The following is a 23,924-nucleotide window of genomic DNA, read 5'->3' as shown; positions in this document are numbered from 1 at the left end:
TTTGTTATAATCAATCAAAAATACTTTATTATTTACAAATAACAAATATACGGATACAAATACGGGACGGAATGTCCATCTCATTGTCTTCAGCGTCACAGATCAACGTATTCATGATATATTCGCACCTCTGATCTTCTAACACTCTGAAGCGATCTAATGCTTTCGCTCCTCGTTCGCATGTTTGATTTCCTAAACATCCTTCTTGAAAATGATCTACACATGAAAAAGTAGATGATTGGATCTAGGCACACGTTGCACGCAGAAAGGAAAAGTGTCACTTCCTTGCAGTAGTACAGGATTTTGTGTGCCGATTCATCCAAAAGTTTATCTAGGTGGCCAAAAATAAAAGGTATTCTGCACAAATGATATGGCAAGAAACACGTGAAAAACACTGCTACAACCACCCTTATGCTTTGGTTGTGCTTCCGTTTGCGACTTGAAGGACTGGTAAATTGTTTGCTTGATTTGTAGATATACTTTGATATTTCAATGTAACATCCTATCAATACTATCAGTACAACGACAAACATGCCGTTGTTGATGTAAATGACAGCTCTGTGCCATTTGACTCCCAGGGAATTCTTTAGCTTTAAGCAGTCGCCTACGTTTTTCCTAGTTGCATGACCATTTGTAAGGATCACATTTGGCAAGGCTAAAAATGCCATGACAATCCAAACGCACGCAGACAGAATCTTGGTGAACCTGATGCTGTACATCCTGGAATCCCCAAAGGGTTTGACCACTTTCAGATAACGATCGATGCTAATGAGCCCAAGGAACACAATCGTAGTGTACATGTTGGCGTAGAACAAAACGGTCGAATACCGGCACAGGAAAAAATGGAAGTACCATGGCCCCAGTCTTGAGTCCTGGATGATTTTAAATGGAAATGTCAGGGTCATCATCAAGTCCGCAACCACAATGTTTTTGAGGTAAAAGATAAAGCTGGTCTTGTTTCTGATGTGGAAGAAAATCCATACAGCCAAGCTGTTCAGTAAGATGCTAGCCAGGAATATGACGAGGTAAAGCACAGGTAAGACAATGGTTGTGAATTCATTACTGGTAGAATTCCCAGGTAGATCTTGTGAACAGTTGGCTAAAATACTGTTGCCTTGACCCAGATGTTGATGATGATCTATGGGAATGATGGAAAGAAATGGTCTAAGTTGGTTTAACAATCGTAGCTATTCATACAGAACTATAACAACAATAACTCAATAGTTACCCCTATAATCAAGAGTCACATCCCCCTAATTTATGTGAACAGAAGGAATCCAGAAACTGTTTCTGGATGCACACTCATCTATCACATTTGAGTAACTGTGGAGCATGTAGAAAGGGTGCAATTAGACATGATGGATAGCAGTTGTTTGGGATTAACAACTAGAGGTGGCTATTGCTTTTTGTCTCCGCTTGTGAAGCACCTGGTTGGGCTCTGCTGGAAATGTAGTGCTGGAATGCATAAATATTTGGTCTGATTCAGCAGGGTGGTTCTTAGGAGGTCAGCAGAGTGAGGTTCTACACCTGGTACAGCCAGGGGAGTTGCCCTCCTCTTTCAAGAAAATGTTTTTATTACACTGCTATGTTTGCACGCTACAGAAAAGGGCTTCAGACCACAGCTCCAGCAATGAGGTGGCAGGGCGTGCATGGTTTTAAACTCCGAATAGCAGCCAGCTGCACAAGTATGCTTAGTGATGCCAGTGACTAAGATCCTGTCTGCATGCAAAGGCTTGTTGGGATGAGCCCTCGGAGTCTTATTCAAGGACACAAAAGGGTATTGAAAGGGAGGGGGAAGACTGGAACATAAATATATGCTGTGTTCATAACTCTTAAGACCAGTTCAGCAGCAGAATGAGCTGCCTAAGGAAACTGTAAATTCTCCATTTATTGAAGGTTTGGAAGCAATGAGGCTGCAAGCCGAGTTCAGAGATTGTGCGGGGTAGTGCTAAATCTGTGACAACACGAGAACCACAGATCATCCTGCTCCTGTCTAGCCAAACCTTGGGTCCTGCTTTTTATGCCATTTGTGGTGCAACGCTGCAAGAGAGCCTCCCTTGCTTTAGGAACTCTTTACCCATCAGTTCAGACTGCATCAGGCTTCTAAGTCCTGTGAATCATAGGGTATTTTTGTGGCATGCTGATCATGTAGTGAGGACCACCAGGTGCTTGATTAAATTCCTAATTGCCAGTCTCTAGACTCACGAATGCAGTAGCAGGCTGTAGGTGAGTATCTGCTTGCATACATACCTGCCAATCAGATCATTGTGCTATTGGCATTGATAGCACTGCTATATTTGTTTGCTTGCTTTTTTTTAAGAGGAGGAGAATATGGAGTCTTCAATCTAGGGTTCCCCCAAACCTGACACCACAGGCAGTCTCTACTCTTTGGCACTGCCCATGCATTCCAAGCCCAGCAGCAGGAACTGTGTTGAGAATGCCAAATGCTGGCTGCAGCTGTGTAGCAAGTGGAACTGCATGCATAGTGGTTTTCTGAAAGTGAATGGCATGCGAGCAAGGGTTATCTTCACTAGATTGTGGTGTATATACAGGTATGGTTATCTTTTTTCAAATATATTGATAATGAGGAGCTTCATTAGGGGTACTTGTGAATTTTGATTATTAAAGAAAGGATGTGTGTGTGAACCAGGGGTAGTCTGTTTATTAGATGGTTCGAGGTTTAAAGACAATGACCTCACGAGCTTGGTTAGAATGCTAAGCAGGAATGGAAATAACCAATGGTTGTTTTTGGGAAGTCTTCTAAATGAACTGCTGTTATGTGAAACTCAACTAACAACGTGGTACTAAAAAGGAGGTACAACTGTATAAATTATTAACTCCTCTCTAAAACAACTGTATCAGAAATTCCTGATTTATTTATTTTTAAAGTCATTTACCTGGAAGCTTCACATATGACATGTTAGACCCCATTATTATTGTTGATTTGCTGGTCAAATGCTTTTCAGGAGACACACTGGTGGCAATTGATCTAGGACACATCATGGGTTGTACAAGTTCTAACGTCTGAAAAATATAGGAAGTGAAAATATTTACAATAGGCAAATACCTCAGTGTCAACAGCAGCATCTTTTAGTTTCTGGCTGAGCACAGAATGATGGCAGCTGTGCTGCAGGCCTCGGCTTATTGGACAAAATTACCGTATTTTTTGCACCATAACACTCAGTTTTTTCCTCCTAGAAAGTAAGGGGAAATGTCTGTGCGTGTTATGGAGGGAATGCCTACGGGTGGCATGCCTATGGATTTTCCTCCTCTAAAAACTACGTGCGTGTTATGGTCAGGTGCTTGTTATAGAGCAAAAAATACGGTATGAACTCAGCTGCATCTTGGCCCCTAAGAGACAACTCAGACATGGCTTTTCTTCCATGGAGTTCAACTTCAAGTAAAGAGGAGATAGGTGTGCACCATCATCTATGAAATGTGTGCATTTGCTTCCTGATGTGTCTTGTGGAAAATGCACTACATGGAAAGGATAGTCTAGCAGGCATGTCCAAAGTCCATTTCGGGGGCCTAATCTGGCCCACTGGTCGGTTTAATCCGGCCCCTGTGGCAGTTAATTTTCTGGGGTAAAATCCCTCAACAACTTCAATCCTAAAAAAAAGGTTAACAACTTTGGTTGGCCATTTGGTCGGCCCTCACGGCCCTTCACTTCATCAAATCTGGCCCTCTTTGAAAAAAGTTTGGACACCGATCCTTCCTCATACACACAGAGACGTGTCACTGTGAATGAAAAAGCTAGGACCAGCCCCGATTCTGGAAAAGGCTGCTACAATATCACTGCTCTCTTGGGCAATGCAGCTTTCTGTATAGCTTCTACACGCTCGTGCATTAATTACCAGCTCACTCTGCCACTAGCTTATAGTAGCTGTTGCATTGTAACATGGACTCCCAAAGTAGTAATTATCTGGAGACAGACAATATTTTAAACGACTCCTATGGGTAAATTGTGAGCAACAATGAATGTAGCAACAAGGGCAGGCTATCTTGTGGGCAGGTGGTTCCATGTGAGAGAAACGAAGGTCAATACAGTGGTGCCTCGCAAGACGAAATTAATTCGTTCCATGAGTTTTTTTGTCTAGCGAATTTTTCGTCTTGCGAAGCACGGTATCGGAAAAGTTTTGGAAAAGCTTCAAAAATCACCAAAAACCTCAAAAAAGGCTACCACACCGCGTTCTATGAGTTGCTCCTCGAAGTAAAGTCACAACTGTATTAACAGTGTTAAGAAAAAGGAAACAAACTTGCAAGACGTTTTCGTCTTGTGAAGCAAGCCCATAGGGAAATTCATCTTGCGAAGCAGCTCAAAAACCGCAAAACCGTTTCGTCTAGTGAGTTTTTCGTCTTGCGAGGCATTCGTCTTGCGGGGCACCACTGTACTTAATTCATTCCAAGCTAACACAAGTATATATTTTTCTATTTTAACTACATTTGTACTGCTGCCTGTAGTTTATTAATGCTTTAGCTAAAAGCCTGGGCTTATCATGGATCCTTCAGCATCATCAATGGGATTCAATATAACTGTGTCCTGGTTGCAGACAATTAGCTCTCTATTAAATAAAAGTGATGCCTACCATTCTTGAGTTTTTCACTTTGATCCACCAAAGACCAATTTACTTGATTAGATTTCTTGGGTAATAATCTCTGGATTCCCTTCAGCTTTTGATTGCTTTGCCCTTTCAAGGCAGACAATCAGCAACAAATGACAAGCTGAATGACTAATTTTGACTCACATAATCTTCATCCCCGAGTAAATATGGTAAAGGTAAAGGTACCCCTGCCCGTACGGGCCAGTCGTGTCCGACTCTAGGGTTGCGCGCTCATCTCACTCAAGAGGCCGGGAGCCAGCGCTGTCTGGAGACACTTCCGGGTCACATGGCCAGCGTGACTAAGTGGCATCTGGCGAGCCAGCACCAGCGCCGCACACGGAAACGCCGTTTACCTTCCCGCTATAAAGCGGTACCTATTTATCTACTTGCACTTGGGGGTGCTTTCGAACTGCTAGGTAGGCAGGAGCTGGGACCGAACGATGGGAGATCACCCCGCCGCGGGGATTCGAACCGCCGACCTTGCGATCAGCAAGTCCTAGGCACTGAGGTTTTACCCACAGTGCCACCCGTGTCCCTTAAGAGTAAATTAGTATGTAAATAATATTGGGGTTGTTAACTCTGGTGGATGGATTAATGCAAAACACAGTGAAGAGTAAGCAATGTGAGAAAATTAGGCTAGGGAGTGTCATTCAAAATCATCAGAGATAGTTAAATTCAGGAAAATATCCCTGAGAACTTAACTTCTGGATTCTGGCTATGTTAATAAGCTTTTTCTATGTCCATTACCCATGTTTCTTATTATACTATAAACCCTGAGAAGTTCTGTAACGGTTTAGGATTGTGATAACATGTAAACCAATTATAAATAGGGCTTTATTCCCAGCCTCTATCCTTCTTATTTCTGATGTTCCCTCAATCTGTACAATTTATGACCTACCAACCAAATACTGTACAGGAACTATGGTTTATCTGCCTACCCAGAGTTCAGTAAATCTAGTTTTGCTGTTACCTTTCTGGGAATATTGAGCAACTGCAATACTGCCATAAATTGTGGGGAGCTGCACTCATTCGAGTCCCATGGTGGGTTAGCCTGCCCCATTATATAACTGTTTAAATATTTTGGGAGTGTTACAAATAAATTGCATTTCATTTTGTACATGGGTTTGATATGTTTCCTGCAAATAATAAATTAAGATCGCAGATGATTAAAAGTTAGCGACGCCAAGATTTATAAATTTTACACCATATGTAATTATGAACGGAAAATAACCATTTCTAGTCCCAGTGCTAAAATGTGATATACATTTACATTTAATTAACACAAGTAAATGGAGGTCCGCAGCCTAATTTGAACAGGTGCTTCACTTGCCAAACAATATGATAAAATGGCTTCTAAACACAAAAACCTTAAATGGCCTGTTGCAGATAAACAACACTTCCAGTTGCCAGTTTTGTTTCAACCATGTAGTTTTCTTCACATTGACTGTCTCAGAGTGGATCCAGAGTGCACAGCATCTCAGACTTCTCATACCACTTCGAAAAATTCCTTCAGTGAACTGTTTTAAGAGGTCTAGGTAAGAGATCTAGTAAATATGTCCAAGCAACCAGTGGGCATCACTGAAATATCTACTCATCAACCAGTCGGGTGGGAAATGCATTTCCTATCCATTTGTCTCTGTAGGACATAAGAACATAGGACAAGCCTGTTGGATCAGGCCAATGGCCCAGCTATTCCAGTGGCCAACCAGTTGCCTGTGGGAAGTATGCAAGCTGCCCACCTGTGGTTCCCTGTAACTGGGAGGCAAAATACACACATCTTGACTGGTAGCCATTGATAGCTTTGTCCTCCATGAATTTGTCTAATCTTTTCAGCCCCTGAAGTTGGTGGCCATCACTGCATCTTGTGGGAGCAAGTTCCATAGTGCTGTGTAAATAATTACTTTCTTTTATTGGTCCAGAATCTTCCATCATTCTGCATCATTGAATTTCCACGAGTTCTAGTGTTATGAAAGAAAGAGACAAAAACGTTTCTCTATCCGATTTCTTTGTGCCTTTATGCCTTGCAGAGTTTTATCGTGCAACCTCTTAACTTTTTTTGTAAACCAAAAAGTCCCAAATGCTGTAACCTTTCTTCTTGGTTTAATTGACTCCACTTTCTACATCTCTCCATTTGGAGGACTGTCCATTGACGACTCCTGTATGCTTCCTGCTACTTAACCAATTTCTGATCCATAAGAGGGCTTCGCCTCTCATTCCATGACTGTAAAGCTTGCTCAGGAGCCTTTGTGCGGTACCTTGTCAATGAGATGCAGCAATTCAAGCTTCACTTGTGAAAGTGGAGGACCTTGGTTGGACTTCCGTAGGAAACACTTGACTTCATATGCTGTGGTCTATGATGACTCTAAACAAGGAGAAAGCCCCATGATCTCAGCTTGCTGACACAGCTTTTACAGGTAGCAACTTCCTATGTTTCGGCTTCCTCTCTTTCCAAACGCCTCCCCTTTCTGCCCTTCCTTTCTCAACAGAGAGATTTCAAGATGCCTGGAACAATTTCAATATTGGTTTTACCAGCAGCGTGTGCTTATGAAGTCAGAAGACAGTGGTTTACCAAAGCCACTGAAAAAGGGACAAGTAGCAGTGACTTCAATTTACAGCAAAGAATATAAAAGTTGGAACAGCAACTGAATCTGAACTGGAAAACCCCACAATGTCATCTGAAGCTATGTACACACTCATTGCACCAAGTGTAATCCTACTAGGAGCACAGGGATTGTAAAGCTTGGCTTCCTGTGTTGTGTGAATGCTTGACATTTTAGATTATTTATAGATACAGACAAAATACAGGATACTAAATGATGTACCCAACATGATGCCTTCCAAGGTGATGTTGGACTACAACTCCCATCATCCTTGACTGTTGGCCATGCTGGCTGGGGCTGGTGGGGGTTGTAATCAGGAAACTTCTGAAAGGTCCCAGGTCCCCCATTGCTGTACTATACAATGAGCTGGGACGATTGTGTCTTGGATAGACTTAAAACATTTTTTAAAAAGCATCCCTTAAAAACAGCACTTCTCCCCAAAAATGACATTATGTAATCTATAGGTTTTTAAGCCACCTCTGCCAACTCCTAGCAATAAGCTTGCTCAATGAGGAGATCTGTGTGAGGCCTTTAACGTGTTGGGAGTACTGGGCAGTTGTTCAAGCATGCCCTTGGATTGATCTTCCACTAATGAGCTTTGTCATCTTAAAGCTGTGCTTTCTCATTTGCTCTTTTTGTTAACTGCCAGCGTCCATGGCAGTTGTGGCACTAATTGGGCAATAGCTTCTTCAGTAATGCAAGCAGCACAGTGCTTCCCTTCATGCCCTTGTAGTGAACTCCTGTGAGCCTTAAAGGCATTCATGTCTACTGCATATGATCAGATGGGGACTTCAAAGCATTTTTTAACAGACGCAAAGTCAGTTTCACTAGCATGGTATTGTCTTTGTGAAGACTTCCTCTACTCCTCTTTATTAGACTACTACTACTAGTAGTAAGCTGTTAAATTGAAGTTAAACCCTACAACCCACAAACTGTATATGCTTGTTTTTCATTTAACCTTGTGAGAATTATTTTTGAGAGGCAAGAAAATATAATCCAGGTAGAGATGGAATTTTATGTGGAAAGAGAGACCAAAGGCTCATCTAAACTGGTTGCCTTCCCAAAGATGACAGCCAGTATGAGTATGTTTTATCTTGTTTGAATCTTGCCTTTCTTCCAAGGAGTTCAGCATGGCCAACATGGAGCTATTCTATTCTATTTTCAAATCAGGGCTCTAAAGTGGGGGTTCCTAAAGTGCTCTGGGGACCACCAATAGTGCATGAACTTCAACCATGAGGAGGCTCATGGTGGTGACTCTGCATAGTGGTGTTGAATCTGTGTGTGTGTGAAGAATGGTGGGCACAGTAGCTGTGCGCGTGTGAAGAACAGCTGGCATAGTGGCTACTTCATGATTCTTAGAATTTGGTGGTCTGCCTGGAAGGTGAGCAGGATGGAACAGAAGTGATTGGGGAGGAGGCTTTTCCTTAGAGAAATAAAGCCGTGGCTGGTGGCAAGACAGGGGAAGCAAAACAGGAGAAGGTCTGGAATTAAGTGATCTGCCAAGACCTGAAGCAATTTTCAAGTGGCCCAGGGGAAACCATGTTTGGTAACTACTGCTCTAAAGAGTACATATGATGTAGAAGGTGAATTGCCAAAAGCTAGCTCCAAGTTCAATAAAATAATTGTAGCATCTTACATTGACTTTTAATCCTTTCTTCTTCTAATCCAAGTAATCCTGACCAAGTGTGAACAGACACCTACCCTTAAAAAAACACAACCAAGATATTTTCATGTTATTGTAAATGTTTTCCTCCTTGCAATTAGGGATGTCGACAGAAGCTTAACGTGGTATTTGTTAACGCTAGAGAGAAAGAGAGAAAGAGCCTGCAATGCTGATCCAGTAAGAACCTTAGTGCAGAGGAATATTTTAAGCCTCATATGTTTTATAGGTTGTGTTGCTACATATTTAGCGTCATTAAAGTACAGCCTCTGCAATAAATATGTGTAAAGTACACACTGCTGCATATATGGTGCAATTTGTTGTTGTTAATGCTGATGGACTGGTTTGTGTATCTGAGCGACATAGCTAAATTATAGGTTACAGGATACACTGAAATTATGATGAGTTAATAGCATCTAAATTGCTTATGGTGTTGGATCATTTGACCTATATAAAAAAGGCCATCATGGTGACGAAAAACCCTGTATGGAAGCCATACAATGCCCAGTTTGGTTTCTCTTTCCTAGATTGTGTATGACTTTGTTTTCAAGCATCCGACTACATTTAGGTTGTGTTTTACTATTTTAAAAAGGTGCTAAAATGTTGCCATGCTTGAGCCTCGGTACAAATTTCACCACTACAGATGAATGCAGTTTAGCTTTCTTTCTTTTTTAAACGCTGAAAAAATGGCATTGGGATATCCTAAGGCAGGCATAGGCAAACTCAGCCCTCCAGATGTTTCGGGACTACAACTCCCACCATCCTTAGCTAACAGGACCAGTGGTGAGGGATGATGGGAGTTGTAGTGCCAAAAAACATCTGGAGGGCCGAGTTTGCCTATGCCTGTCCTAAGGACTTTTCCTGTGTTTCAGCCATTTTGCCAGGTGTGAGGTAAAGAGATGTACGGTATGTAATGAGAAAATCATGATGCTGCTTCCTTTGCAAAGTCTGCCTATCCCATTCAGGCAAAATGACATACACCCTGACAGTCACTCTTTACCAAGAACAGTTTCTATCTTCTGGTTCTTATTCATAAAACCATTGACTTGAATACTAATTAGGCATCCATGAATAGAAGGTCTCATTGATAGAACCAAGATTCTGGCAGACAATTCTACCAGCAAAGGTGGGGGTGGAAGAGGAGGCTGCAATTTTTGTTGAGTCCCCTCTTTATCCTGTAGTCCACAGCATCACTCATCATGCAGCTCTGGAGGGTCCCCAACCCTCTAGCACAACTGTTAGGGGGCAGACAGGACTTCAGGAGGAAGAGGGATCCAACAAAAGTAATATCTGTCCCCTCTTCCACTTGCATGATTGGAGTCTCTGATGATTGGACCTTCAGGCAGGGTTCCCCCCCTCCTTCCAGTGGTTCCAAACTCAGAATCCTAGTCACTGTCCCCATTCTTGCCCGTTTGTGATGCCTTGGTGATTTTTTATTGTTGCTGCTAGTTTTGTCATTCCTCACAGTTTTATGTTTCTGAAGTCTCTAGAAGTTAAAACTCTGAGTGGGTGGATGCATTATCTGTAAAGAAGGACATCATGGCAAGGTGAAGAATAGCCTAGCCACATCCACCAGCCAGAGAAGGAGCACCTTCAGAGAGTTTACATTGTCCCCTCATTTTTTGAAAGAACTCTCTGTTCCAACCCTCAGGTGTCTGGGCAATGGAGAGGAGAATGGAAATGTATAATGGCCCTGTCCATCAGCCAGGGGACTGAGGGCTATTGTGTTGTGGGTGTTACAATGGGTTTTGAGATTTGTTTTGTTTTAAATTAACCTGTTTACTTTCCGGCTGCCTTTAGAACCATTCAGAAACAACATTGCACAAGAATCTAGATGCATACCAAATAGACTTGGATCTATTCCCCCCCACCCCGCTCCAACAGTAGGAAAGTTGCCTGAGAAGAGTTCCTGCTCAGGGGATGCTTTCACTAGTGAAAGGTGGAGAGTGGTGGAGAGAGAGGGAGAGAAAGCAACTTTTACAGGTCCTCACCACAGTCCCTTGCACCCTCCAGCAATCTGCAAGCCTCTAAACAATGTCCTGTACCTCTCTGTACTAGTTTGGTTTTCTGATATTCATTTGTGTGTCATGTTTGTTACTTGATGCCCTGGCCTCTTATGAGAGGAAGGCCAGGGTAATTTTTTATTTTATTTTAGAAAGAAACACTTAAGTTTAAATTAATAATTATTAATATTTTTAAAGAAATATTAAAGTTATTGTCAGGGAACTGACATCGGAGGAAAGGGAAGTGGTAAGGCTCCCAGAGACTGGGAGAGAGTCAACAGCCAAAGCAGGGACCAGCAGGGGGAGCGCGGGGTCTCTGGAGGAGGATCTCAGTAATGCTGAGAGAGACGCAGCAGCCCAGGCAGGAAGCAGCAGGGGAGAGAAAGGGGTGAGAGACACTTCGAGCGAAAATAGCGGGGAGGTGTCAGAAGCAACTGCAGGGAGACCCATGCTGCGCCGGAAGCTGCCACGTCGTGAGTCCAGGAGACGTGTTTCCGTTAAGGAACTTCTTTGCTGGAAGCGCTTCCGCAGACAGCCACTGTCAGACTCTACTAGTGACTAGAGCAGACATGTCTGAGGAGCTCTGTCACACACAGAGGTTTGTGGGGTCGCACAAACTCTGAAGGGGCACAATTTTAAGCACAAGCAGCTAACCATCCCTTGACAGCAGTCTGACAGTCTCTGTACGCTGCCTGTGCAGGAGAAAGCATCATGAGCAACCCAGTCGGAACCGGAGACGCAGGGGTTGGAGCTGGTCCAAGCTTGGAAGAAAGGTATCAAGCTCTGGAGGTCCAACTTGCGCTGCAGACGGCGAGGCTCGAGGAGAGAAGGGCTCAGGATGCTGACAAAAAGGGGAGAACCACTCAGTTCCCCAGAAAGGTACCAGGATTGGTGCAGAAGTTTGGGGGGGACCCCAAGGATTACCATGCCTTTAGGACTGAGATGCAATATGCTCTGAATGTGCAGTTTGATGAGTTCCCTGATGAGGAATCGCGAGTTGCGTTCGTAATTGGGCATCTTGAGAAGGGGGCGCGGGACTGGGTTCGACCCCTGATGGCAACGCACAACGATATCCTAAAGGACACTATGAAATTCTTTCGTGCAATGGATATCATGTTTTCCAGCGATATTGAGGAAGGGTTGGTACGCAGACAGCTAATGGCTTGCAAGCAGGGAAGCAGATCTGTCCGTGAGTACTGGACTGAATTTACCATGCTGATTCACAGATTGGGGTGGGATTTATCGGCGGCACCCATTCAGATGCTATTTGAAGAAGGTCTTTCTTCAGCTGTGAAAGACGAGCTGGCCAGGAGCCCCAGGGCGGGGTCTATGGATCAGCTGACCAAATCTGCGCTGACCATTGGAGCGCGCCAGGAGGCAAGAGCCTTGGAGAGGCGGGAAGGGAGAGGGGAACGTTGGAAGGAGTTACGCATTCCAGACATTCCTGAGCCAGCTTTCCCGCCGGCAGAGCCGATGGAAATCGGAACAGCCCGCGCGCGCGCAGTTTCAAAGCCCAGTGAGGGGGCGAAGAAGGAGGGAAAGGGAGCCCGGAAATGCTATCTCTGCCAACAGCCAGGCCACTTTGCCAGAGTCTGCCCCCAGAGGAAGGAATGGCAAGGGATGGTGGGAGCTGTTGAGGGGGAAGAGCAGGGAGAAACGGAGCAGGTAAAAGCCAACGCCTGGTTGCCAGCAGGGCACTGCAGCCAGGCCAAAGAGCAGTGAAAGTGCCCCTTCCCCAAGTGCCAGTGCCAGAAGCTCCTCGACCTGCTCTAGTGATTGAAGTGTCGCTAGAGCTGCAAAATGGACACCCCCTAAAAATAAAGGCGCTGTTGGACTCAGGCAGCTCCTGCAATTTCATGAGCAAGGAGTTTGCTGCTGAACACCAGATACAGACTATCCCTTTAAGCAACCCCCTGCAGGTGACCACGATTGATGGCAGGGAACTGTTGGGAGGAGGCGTCAGCTTGCAGACCGTCCCAATGATAATGAGGGTGGCAAGGCACACAGAACTGATAGCGTTTAATGTGGCCACCTTGGGAGGCGCTCCCATTATTTTGGGAATGAGCTGGCTAGCCCTACATGATCCGCTGGTGGGCTGGCATCAAAGAGTGGTTTCCTTCGGTTCCGCACACTGCTTAGAACACTGCAGGGCGGAAAAGGGGTCAGCAGGGGCCCAAGCCACCCTAGCAGGGACGGAAGTGATGGAGAAGGGGAAGGTGCCACCACAGTATGCTGATCTCAGCGACGTGTTCAGCGAGAAGGAAGCGGACCAACTACCCCCGCATAGGCCCTTTGATTGCCAGATCAATTTACTCCCTGGAGCACAGCTTCCTGTAGGCAAGTTGTATGCCATGTCAGACAGGGAGATGCAGGAGTTGCGAGCGTTCATTGACAAGAACCTGAAGAGAGGCTTCATCAGAGAGTCCAAGGCAGCGGGGGGTAGCCCAGTGTTTTTTGTGGATAAAAAAAACACGGACAAGCCGAGGCTGGTATGTGACTTTCGGGCCCTAAATGCAGTGACAGAGCCGGCGGCTTTTCCTATGCCCAGGATTGATGATATTTTGACCAGGGTGCGAAAAGGAAAGATTTTTACAAAGCTGGACCTAAGGGGGGCGTACAACCTGATACGTATAAGGAAAGGGGATGAATGGAAGACCACCATGTTCACCCCTTTGGGGGCATTTGAATACCTCGTTATGCCTTTTGGATTACAAACAGGCTCCGCGTGTTTTCAAGCCTTTATGAACCATGTACTGGGGCCTTTGCTCTACAAGAATTGCGTGGCCTTCTTAGATGACGTGTTGGTGTATTCGGAGAATGAGGAGCAACATGTGAGAGATGTCAGAGAAGTGTTGAGCAGGCTGCAAGCCAACAGACTGTGGGTGAAACTGGAAAAGTGTCAGTTTCATACCAAGGAGGTGGAATTCCTGGGGTACCGCTTGTCAGACAAGGGGTTGGCCATGGACCCCGGCAAGGTTCAAGCGGTGCTGGAATGGAAAACACCCAAAACCAAGAAGGATGTGCAGAGGTTCCTAGGGTTTGGAAACTTTTATCGTAAGTTCATCCGAAACTTCGCCCACCTGACGGCGCCCATCACGGACTGTCTCAGCAGCAAAAAGAAGTTTGTTTGGACGGGGGAGGCGGAGCGAGCGTTTGAGGAACTGAAAAGGGCCTTCGCCTCTGACGAACAACTTCTACATGTGGATTTACAAAAAAAGCTGAGGGTCGAAACAGACGCTTCGGACAGAGCCATAGGGGCGGTGCTTCTTCTGCAGCCGGGGAAGGAGGGGTCAGAGTGGCGACCGTGTGCCTTCTTTTCGCGAAAGCTGAACAAATCTGAGAGAAACTACACGGTGCACGACCGGGAACTTCTTGCGATTTATGAGGCCTTCCGGAGATGGAGGCATCTACTAATTGGTGCACAACAGAAGGTGCAAGTGTGCACGGACCATAAGAATCTAGAGTATTGGAGAACTGCGCGAGTGCTCAACCAAAGGCAGTTGAGATGGGCCCAGGAGTTCTCCAAATTTAACTTTGAGATTTGTTACGTACCAGGCCCGGAGAACGTTAGGGCGGACGCTCTCTCACGCAAACCTGAATATTTGGAGGGAGAGGGTGCACCCGAAGAGACCCATGTTATTCCCGAGGACCGCTGGGTGTGTGGGGCGGCTTTGGTGGGGCAAAGGGAACTGGTAGAGGGAACGGTGCAGGATGAATACGCCCAGGACAAACTCAGGGGTCTCAGGAGGGAGGGAGACAAACCCGGGGGTTTTGAGGAGAGAAACGGGGCGTTGTACTACAAGGGAGCGTTATACATACCTGAAGGGAAAAGGTACTCAAGCAACTGCACGATAGCCCCACAGCAGGGCATTTTGGGCAACACAAAACCATGTGGCTGGTTACCAGGGAATTCTGGTGGCCCAAGGTCAGGGAAGATGTGCGTGAATATGTGAGAGGGTGTGACCGATGTCAACGAGCCAAGGGGGAGAGGCGGGCACCGGCAGGTTTATTAGAACCACTACCCACGCCGGAAAGACCATGGGAGGCAGTGGCAATAGATTTCATGACTGATCTGCCCAGGTCCAAAGGGAAGACAGCCATTATGGTTGTGGTAGACCTGTTAACCAAGATGGCCCACTTTATAGCCTGCTCACATGCGGTCACAGCAGAAGAAACCGCTAAATTGTTTGTGGAAAATGTGTTTAGGTTGCATGGTGCCCCCTTGAGGGTGGTTTCGGACCGAGGGAAACAATTTACTTCCAGGTTCTGGAGGAAGCTCATGAGCTTATTGCATGTAGAGGTAAATTTTTCCACTGCCCGTCATCCAGAAACCAATGGGCAGGCGGAAAGAGCTAATGGTGTCCTCCAGCAATATTTGAGGTGTTATGTGAATGACAGAGAGAATGATTGGGTGGAGAAGCTGGCGTTGGCAGAATTTGCCTATAACAATGCAGAGAACGTGTCCACGGGGATGAGCCCTTTTTTGGCCAATCACGGGTGTCATCCCCGAGCCTTCCCAGGGGGGGAGGGGGAGAACTGGAGCGTTCCTGCCGCAGAACAGTTCGTTGAAGAAATGGAAGCGATCCATCGCCAACTCCAACTTAATTTAAACAGGGCGAAGGAGGAATATAAGAGGCAGGCAGACAAAACCAGAAGGGAAGGGGAAAGCATTAGGGTGGGGGACCAGGTGTGGCTGTCCACCCAAGGGTTACCATTTAAAGGAGGTTGTAAGAAGTTAAGACCCAAAAGACTGGGCCCATTTGAAGTCACGCAACAGGTCAACCCAGTGGCTTTCAGACTCCGGTTACCGAACCACATGAAGTTGCACCCAGTGTTCCACAGATCATTGCTGTCACCGTATATAGGGGACAGAGAGGGGAGGGTCAATAGGGGACCAGCTATGGAAGAAAAAGAACACAGCTACCATGTAGCGGAGATTCTCGATTCCAGGTGGAGGGGAGAGCAAGTAGAGTATTTGGTAATGTGGGAAGGGGAGCCGGAGTCGGAAAACACCTGGGTCAGGGCAGAGGAGGTAGATGACGAGGTTTTGATTGAAACTTTTCATCAGAGATTCCCTAGAAAACCCCAGCCAGTGGCGAGGTTCCGGAGGGAATACTTCGCCACCACCGACGACGAAGAAGAGTTGGAGGGGTTCGCTGATTCCGAGGTGGAGGAGGATTCAGCGAGTCGGAACGAAGACCGATGGAGGGAATTGTTCGAGACGTCTGAAGATGAAGAGGATTCTTTTAGGGGTTTCAGCTCCTCACCGCCCAGAGGAGAAAGTAGGGGCGGGGGAGAGGGGGGCCCTGGAGGGGAGGTGGATGTCAGGGAACTGACATCGGAGGAAAGGGAAGTGGTAAGGCTCCCAGAGACTGGGAGAGAGTCAACAGCCAAAGCAGGGACCAGCAGGGGGAGCGCGGGGTCTCTGGAGGAGGATCTCAGTAATGCTGAGAGAGACGCAGCAGCCCAGGCAGGAAGCAGCAGGGGAGAGAAAGGGGTGAGAGACACTTCGAGCGAAAATAGCGGGGAGGTGTCAGAAGCAACTGCAGGGAGACCCATGCTGCGCCGGAAGCTGCCACGTCGTGAGTCCAGGAGACGTGTTTCCGTTAAGGAACTTCTTTGCTGGAAGCGCTTCCGCAGACAGCCACTGTCAGACTCTACTAGTGACTAGAGCAGACATGTCTGAGGAGCTCTGTCACACACAGAGGTTTGTGGGGTCGCACAAACTCTGAAGGGGCACAATTTTAAGCACAAGCAGCTAACCATCCCTTGACAGTTATCATTAATTAATGTACTAGATGACCCTCAGGGCCCCTTCCAATTAAATTAGTAAATTTAATACATAGAATCCTAGAATTGTAAATTTACTAATTTAAATACTAAATTATTTAAATGATTATAAAAGGAAATCTGTCTTGGAGTTCTGAACATTATAGGTGGTGATGCTGGGGGCTACAGGGGGAGTTGGCAAAAGTCTTGCTGCCACCTTCTGTCAGTGGGATTCCTCTACTTGATCAAATGCCTTCCAAGGATAGAAGGAGCCCATATACCCCCTTATTTCATGGGAATGTCTGTAGCTCAGTGGTAGAGCATCTGCTATGCATGCAGAAGATCCCACTTTCAATCCCCAGGGTCTCCAGGGTGGGCTGGAAATGTCCCTTGCGTGAAACCCTGGAGAGCCAGTGTCAGTCAGTGAAAATACTGAGCTGAATAAGCCAAGAGTGTGACTCAGTGTAAGTCAGCTTCCTATTTTCCTATCCGGTTCCCTTATACAACAAGGGACTTTCCATTTCATGGCCTGCAGTTACTGTGGCATATTCAGAACTGGTAAACCTAACAACACCTGTGCTATCCGTAGCCTTAACAGAAAGAACCACTACCCCTTGGCTTCTAAATGAGCGGAAGACAGCATATTGTATTGGAAAATAAATAAATGCAGCTGTTCAGTAAATAGTACTTTAATAATGTATAAGAGTAGTGGCAGGGAAGATTGTGAAGACTCTTTGTAAGAGTACAGGGGAGTCCTAAGCATGTCTTTTGCTTTCATCTGTGTGACCTGCAGCTAGAGGCTATGGAATTATTGGGTTGGTCTCAAGTGTCAAGTTAGATTGGAGATGCAAGGGGAAGGAGTGTAGGTCTCTGAATAATAAAAGTTGAGGTTCCTAGGTAGGAGCCCACTGTGAAGGAGCATAGTGAATCCGGAGACGGGAAAGAGAGGTTGCAGATGTAGGTCACGTCTGCCAAGTTAGGAAAGGGGACGTATTGTTAAAATAGGTGTGGACGTTGCTCAGCATTGCATTGTGGGGTGGAGCACAAGACCTGACTAAGGGTGATGGATTCCTAAAATTAACTCTGCAATTAAGAGAAGGAATTCTAGGCTTTTTGTTATTTTAATGCACACCTAGCTATTGTTCCAAATGGTCTTTTAATTTTAGTGATTTTCTGTTGGTAGTACAATGAACACAAAGTTGTTTAGCAGGTGAGTTCTTAAGTGTGCGTGTTATGTGCATGTTACCATTTCTAAACAGAGGAATGAAGCAGCTTCTCCTTTCTTCCTACAGACTTCATTTGTGCCTATGTAAACTACCAGGCATGTTTCTCTGATATATTGGAGAGCTACTTTCTATTCCTTTATTACCCAACCACATTCCTTGTTCCATTAAAAAACCCCTCTCTACTCCATCTGCCCCATTGTCAGAACAGGTACCATTTTAATGCAAAAATAGCACTTGGCCACACCTCTCATTGGTTCTGCTGTGCCTTCTTTGAGTGCGTTTGACTAGCTGGAATGTGTCCTTGAACTGCCCAAGTCTCCTGCAGCCTGGATGGAGTGGGGGGCATAGAAACCTTTGACCTTTGGATGGCTGGAATATCAGCCACTGTATGTAAGAGTTACAGCTGCAGCTCTGCTGACTTTTGCCCTTGGCACCACCATTTTCGGGCTGAAAGTGTTTCTTCACCCCAGGTTACATGAACAGGATTAACTAAACCACTAATTTAATTAAGCTCCAGCATACAGACTGTCCAGTCAGCCACTAGGAAGCACGAAGTTGCATGTTTTTTTTTTTTTTTGTGTTAACACATGCCTTTTGCTTTCCTAACATTTTTATATTGCCCTTTCTCTAAGTTGCTCAGGGCACTTCATGTTTCTTCCCCGCCCCAATCCCCCCAAATATGGTCATATTTGAGACATAAATCTGAAGAGTTGACTTGGCTGGAGTACAACCCAGTAGCTGTCCTTTGGATAGATTGCCTGGGTCTGCTATTTAAGTGCTTCCGGTCCCCCACTATATACATGAGCATGGGTGTCAGGGGTTCAGGGGCAGAGGCACATGGGAGGCAGGAGAGGGAGGACCATTGGGCAGAGTCCGAGGACAGCGAGGAGGAGGAGGAGGACTGGGGCCCAAGGGACTCCATGAGCTTTTCCAGCGAATCAGGGGATTCCCAGGAGGGGGCGCCTGTAGCCAGGGGGAAAGGAGCCCCAGGGGGGACTCATCAGGGGGAAAGAGCCAACAGGGAATCCCGAAGCAGCAGCTGGAGATCAAAGCCGGCTTCCCCTCCAGAGCGTAGCGAAGGGGGGGGAAGTTCCAGTGTGTCAGGAGAAGCAGCTCCGTTGGCTGGAAGGGAGGAGAGGTCAGAACAAGCCACTCTCCCAGAAGGGGAGGGGAGCAGTGAGAGGAGTGACGTTACCATCAGGAGAAGGGTTGGAAACTGGGCACGCGCGCCAAGTTCAAATGTGCAAGCGCGCGGGGAAACGGAGAGCCCGGGGGAGGAGCCAGGTCCCAAAGCCCGCAGGAGGGAGGGAGAGCCGTCGGGAGATTCAGCGTCAGAAGAATCTAGGAGGGGCGGAACTCCAGCGGGCAGAAAGACCCTGCGGAAAAGGAAGGACAGGAGGAGGTGGAGCAAAGCCAGCATCTTAAGCTGGTGTAGGGGGGGGGACCGACTCAGAAGGGACTTCTACGGTCTAAGCTAACAGACGTACGGCTGCGCGCCGCTACTGTGGAACAACTAATGGACTTCAATAAAGACCTTTGTATATAAAGAGAGACTGGTGTTGGTCCTTTGTGAGCTGGGACCTGAGGCAGCCGTGACAATGGGCTTTATAACATGAACAAACACTCCAGTGAAGAATGCTGGAGCTGAAATGCCACACCGAGAATCTGGGAAGCTGCCAAGTGATCTGCCCTTAGACATTTGCTTTCAGGCTTAAATAACCGAGCTGCAGGAGCTACAGAAATCTTTGTTTTAAGTCTCCCGCTGGACAGAGACTCCATGATACCCAGATGATTACTTAGACGGCATTGCAGCATGGCTGGGTAGCTTTGTTAATCAGTGGCTTCTGCAGCTTTGCTTTTGACTTGCAGCTGACATTGCAGTGGCCGAGAAGGGGGAGAGAATTAACTTTCTGTGTCTAAAGCTGAAAAAGCAGCTATGGAGGGGCAAGGGAGGAGAAGAGATGAGTCAGTTCTTCTAGGGCTCTGTAACAGTCACCCTCAAACGTCTGCGCATCGGAAGCTATCACTGGGACAGCTTTCTGCTTGATGCCATTTCAGTCAAGCTAGATGTGACCTTGCCAACAAAGGTCCGTATAGTTAAAGCCATGGTTTCCCCAGTAGTGATGTATGGAAGTGAGAGCTGGACCATAAAGAAGGCTGATTGCCGAAGAATTGATGCTTTTGAATTCTGGTGCTGGAGGAGACTCTTGAGAGTCCCATGGACTGCAAGAAGATCAAACCTATCCACTCTGAAGGAAATCAGCCCTGAGTGCTCACTGGAAGGACAGATCCTGAAGCTGAGGCTCCAATACTTTGGCCACCTCATGAGAAGAGAAGACTCCCTGGAAAAGACCCTGATGTTGGGAAAGATGGAGGGCACAAGGAGAAGGGGACGACAGAGGATGAGATGGTTGGACACTGTTCTCAAAGCTGCCAACATGAGTCTGACCATGAGGCAGTGGAAGACAGGAGTGCCTGGCGTGCTCTGGTCCATGGGGTCACGAAGAGTCAGACACAACTAAACAACAACAGATGTGATGGGAGTCCCATCCTTATGAAGCAGGGATACCAGGGCACTTTACAGGAAAATGAGTACATGAGGAAGGGGAGAGAAACAACCCACTAACCCTCACTTCACTTCACTGTGCTCTCCTGCATTAAGACATTTTCTTAGTTCATGTTCAGTCTTGGAGCCAGGCTAGGGGAGAATGCTGCTTAAAGCAATGGGACGCATGCAGCAAAGTCAGGCAGGGGACAAGAAATGGGCTTCTTTTCCATCCTGTGGGCACTCCTTTTCATGCAAAGAGTAAACCCTCCACACATGCGGACTGAGCAGCCGTGTGGATAAAACTACATGTGACTACACTTAGCCTGTTTGGCTACAAGTAGTTTTGGTTCTGGACAGGGAGGAGCTTTGAACCCCTAATGATGGTTTTAAAAAATTCTAACACTATTTTTTTTCTTTAATTTGCAGAAATAGGTAGCACTGGGTAGAGTGCAATACACAGAAACATTTTTTAATTTAGAAGTTTTTGTATCATAACATTTAGCAGTTGCTTTGCTACTAAAAGGTCTTTCCAGAAACCTCTCCTGGATTCTAGAATGGCATTTTGCTGTTCTGCTACCGTTGTAAACTTTACACTTTGTTCACCTGACAAGCTGTGTGTGTGTGTGTGTGCACAACATATAACCTTCAAAGTTAAAACAGTGAAGAAATGAAAGATTTTCTATCCAAAGAATCTCCTGTACTTGCCATTCTGCACATTTATCATAAAAGAGTTTTTGCATATTGAATAACTACTAGAATCAGATACTTACTCTCCTGTGATGCTAATTATACTAAAAATAAAAGCAAGTTAGAATTTCAGGAAAAAAAACAACAAATAAAAAAAGAACTTGCCTCCTCTTCCCATTCTGACATTCTGTAGTGTTCTCTGCACTCCATCGGTCCAGAACAGTTTGTAGTATCATGTTGGATGGGCTGGTTCCTCTGTGAACTGAGTAGCATAACATTGCACGGTGCATTTCAGAATGCCAGGGCTCCCTTGGGAATTGGAGCAACCCAGACAGTGTTGCATGCTACTACACGTACAGAGGACTGTGTGGCTGGTGAGTTAACTCTGCCTAGAGTTCTTTTAGGGTGGGGAGTGGAAGAAAGGCACTTGTGGTTGGGGAACGAAGACTGGTGTGCGTGTGTAACAAGAGGGTTAAAATAAAAAAATTCCTTCCAGTAGCACCTTAAAGACCAACTAAGTTAGTTCTTGGTATGAGCTTTCGTGTGCATGCACACTTCTTCAGATACACTGCAGGTCTTTAAGGTACTACTGGAAGGATTTTTTTTATTTTGACTATGGCAGACCAACACGGCTACCTATCTGTAAGAGGGTTAAACTAAAGGATAAAAAGAGGCTGAAATGAGATGGGAAAGAGAGGCAAAGGTTGAAAGAAGAAAACCCTCAGAAAGCAGAACCTCTTAACACTCTATGTTTGGTTCTCCTCCCACAAACTGTGAGAAATGGGTGCTTTCAAGTGACCCGTTTACTGAGCATCCTGAAACATTTGCAGGGAAATTAGATGTTGGTTATTTAACAAGCATTCATTCCGATTTGTTTAATGTTACATGGTATTGCTTCAGAGCAAGTGTTATCTCACACTTCACACTGTATTTCCCTGTCACCTTCCTTACCACAAAATAAATCCAGTCTTTTGGAGAAGTGGACCCAAGAGCTCCATGTAAACTTTAATTGCACAAACTGAATCTGTCAGTATGTGACAGAATCCCAACAGTGACAGCCTGGAAGCACCCGGTGACATCTTTCATGCATGCCCACTTCTCTTTCCTCCACCATACAGGCATCCTTAGCTATTTCTCTGCAGCTGCTGCACAAACATTTATGCTCCATACAAGAGCAAAACCAGGCCCATGAAGACTAGTTAGAACTTCAGGATTAGCAGTGGAAGACAGATGAATGACAAAAAAAAGCATATACATGAAACCATTTTTGTTATGATTTTGAACGAGTAGCAATGGGGGCAGTTGAAAAAGCATACATTGTCTGATGTACCAAAAAAGCACGCCTGGATTTTGTAAAAGCAATCAGGTATCATTGTTTCTTTCCAAACAAAGCAATGCATATACCGCAGTATAATCTTGGAAACGTCTCAAGATTTAAAATACGTATAATAAAAGTGATATCAGTTCACATATCTGAAAGACTGGAAACAGGTTGTGTGTAAGCTAAGTAGAAAAACTTTAATCTGTTGGCTGCTCTGCATTTATCAGAAATTTAGCTGAACACTCAAATCAATTACTCCAGTGTAATGGTGTACTGAGCTGAGGGGCTTTTAATGCCCTTGTTTCTGGTGTTTTCCAGAGATTCCTTGCCTGGCATGTTCTAGCATGAACTTCTTATGCCTCATTAGAGCAATTAAAGAGAATATAAACCCAATGCTACGTTTGCTGAGCAAGACCCAGCAGATCTAAGAAGAACCTTTCAAGTTATTTTTAAAAAAGTTATAGGTTCCTAATTTCATAATTGCCTGTTATACAACATGAGAGTTTAGCCTAGCAACTTTTTTGTGTACTGCACAGAAATGTTTTCGTTTTTCAACTTTTGGAACTAGACAAATAAAATCAATCTAGACTAGAGATACAAACCAATGGAAGCCTAAACGTACAAACACCTTGTTTTGACTTCACGCATTTCGCCAAGAACGATTTGAAAATTTGAGGTATCGTTAAAGTACAAGCCTTCTATTTTGCACTCGTTTGAGATAAATATAAAATAAATTACCTGTCATCTGTGTTGCTCTTCATTTGGCTTTTTGTTGTCAATGCTTGTAGCAATGTCTCCAGGGTGCATTATATTCTTCCGAAACATTAAAATCTTGTTTGCTTTCTCCAGGACAAGAAAAAACACACGTTTTGAACTAAGTATCCGAAGATTCTAAGTAAGGTGGATTTATAAGTTAGACGTAGGGGTGGTAAAACAGGCCCACAATTAAAGCGTGCTGGCTTCCAAGTTCTTTACTCCTGGTCTGAATGGTCTGAGCCAGGAAGAACTTGAGTGACAAGCTGTTTCAGCCTTAGAGGTGACTCATGAGCTAGCGTAGGTGAGATTTGAAAACTTGGGGCTCACTTCCTGGCTCTGCAGTAAAATTAAAGTGACAGACTGTGATTCAGTTGTGATGGCACTGTAAAGGGTTGGAAAACATGTTTTACAGGATGCTTACAGAAGTTATATTTCATACTATTTAATTTAAAAAAAATAAAAATTCCGAAAACCAGCAATAATAACATAACTGCTTCCCCCAACGGCAGATGTTTTGTGATATTGAAAGCAATGGGGAAATTGCGCTGGGAAGTGTGGAACAGTATTTGCTTCATGGAATGAGGTCTAACCCCACCCTGCAAATAGATAGGAATCAATCCTCAATAAATAGCCAGCATCAACTGACCTCCCCACAATCTTTGTGGTGGAAAACATTCAAGATGACCGTTCCGTAAAAAGATGGTGTTGAAGTGACCATAGTCCCTCAGTTGCTAAAAGCATCAATTGTGGACC

At 45.3% G+C, this 23,924-nt stretch overlaps 3 protein-coding genes across 8 annotated transcripts in view; 1 reads left to right on the top strand and 2 right to left on the bottom strand.

Moving 5' to 3' along the window:
• The window catches only part of P2RY14 (purinergic receptor P2Y14), a 34,125-nt gene extending 10,831 nt beyond the window's left edge, over positions 1 to 23,294 (bottom strand). The window contains exon 1 of one of the 2 annotated variants that reach the window (XM_082224584.1): positions 23,154 to 23,294. The gene's annotated coding sequence lies outside the window, so the exon portion shown is untranslated. Of the gene's footprint in view, positions 1 to 21,259; positions 21,378 to 23,153 lie in introns of those variants that run through there. The other variant, XM_082224585.1, reaches the window with a different exon arrangement.
• On the bottom strand, positions 1 to 23,294 carry GPR87 (G protein-coupled receptor 87). Of its 4 annotated transcripts, none has more exons than XM_082224470.1 (3): positions 23,154 to 23,294; positions 2,898 to 3,024; positions 1 to 1,138 (listed from the first exon to the last, which is right to left on the bottom strand). In XM_082224470.1, the coding sequence occupies exons 2-3, from the start codon at positions 3,001 to 3,003 to the stop codon at positions 96 to 98; spliced, it is 1,149 nt and encodes a 382-aa protein (XP_082080596.1). In that variant the 5' UTR covers positions 3,004 to 3,024; positions 23,154 to 23,294; the 3' UTR covers positions 1 to 95. The 4 variants fall into 4 exon arrangements, with proteins under 4 accessions (XP_082080596.1, XP_082080594.1, XP_082080597.1 ...); XM_082224468.1 differs by lacking the exon at positions 23,154 to 23,294 and adding an exon at positions 21,260 to 21,397; XM_082224471.1 differs by lacking the exon at positions 23,154 to 23,294 and adding an exon at positions 6,857 to 6,963.
• Positions 1 to 23,924, top strand: part of MED12L (mediator complex subunit 12L) — a 176,141-nt gene that overhangs the window by 68,342 nt on the left and 83,875 nt on the right. The gene's annotated exons all lie outside the window — the stretch shown is intronic.

The sequence above is a fragment of the Podarcis vaucheri genome, assembly GCF_965113315.1.
Source record: "Podarcis vaucheri genome assembly, chromosome: 5".
Taxonomy (NCBI): domain Eukaryota; kingdom Metazoa; phylum Chordata; class Lepidosauria; order Squamata; family Lacertidae; genus Podarcis; species Podarcis vaucheri.
The sequence above is the reverse complement of the archived record's forward strand: the minus strand, read 5'-3'. Positions and strand labels throughout refer to the sequence as shown.

Bases quoted from the DNA above. Each gene is read 5' to 3' on its own strand.
- GPR87 (XM_082224468.1), bottom strand. From the start codon at position 21,367: ATGCTACTCAGTTCACAGAGGAACCAGCCCATCCAACATGATACTACA. The intron at 3,025-21,259 runs GCAAGTTCTTTT...TATATTTTTCAG, and splicing joins TGTCAGAATGGGAAGAGGAG to ACGTTAGAACTTGTACAACC. The intron at 1,139-2,897 runs GTAAATGACTTT...TCATTCCCATAG, and splicing joins GTCATATGTGAAGCTTCCAG to ATCATCATCAACATCTGGGT.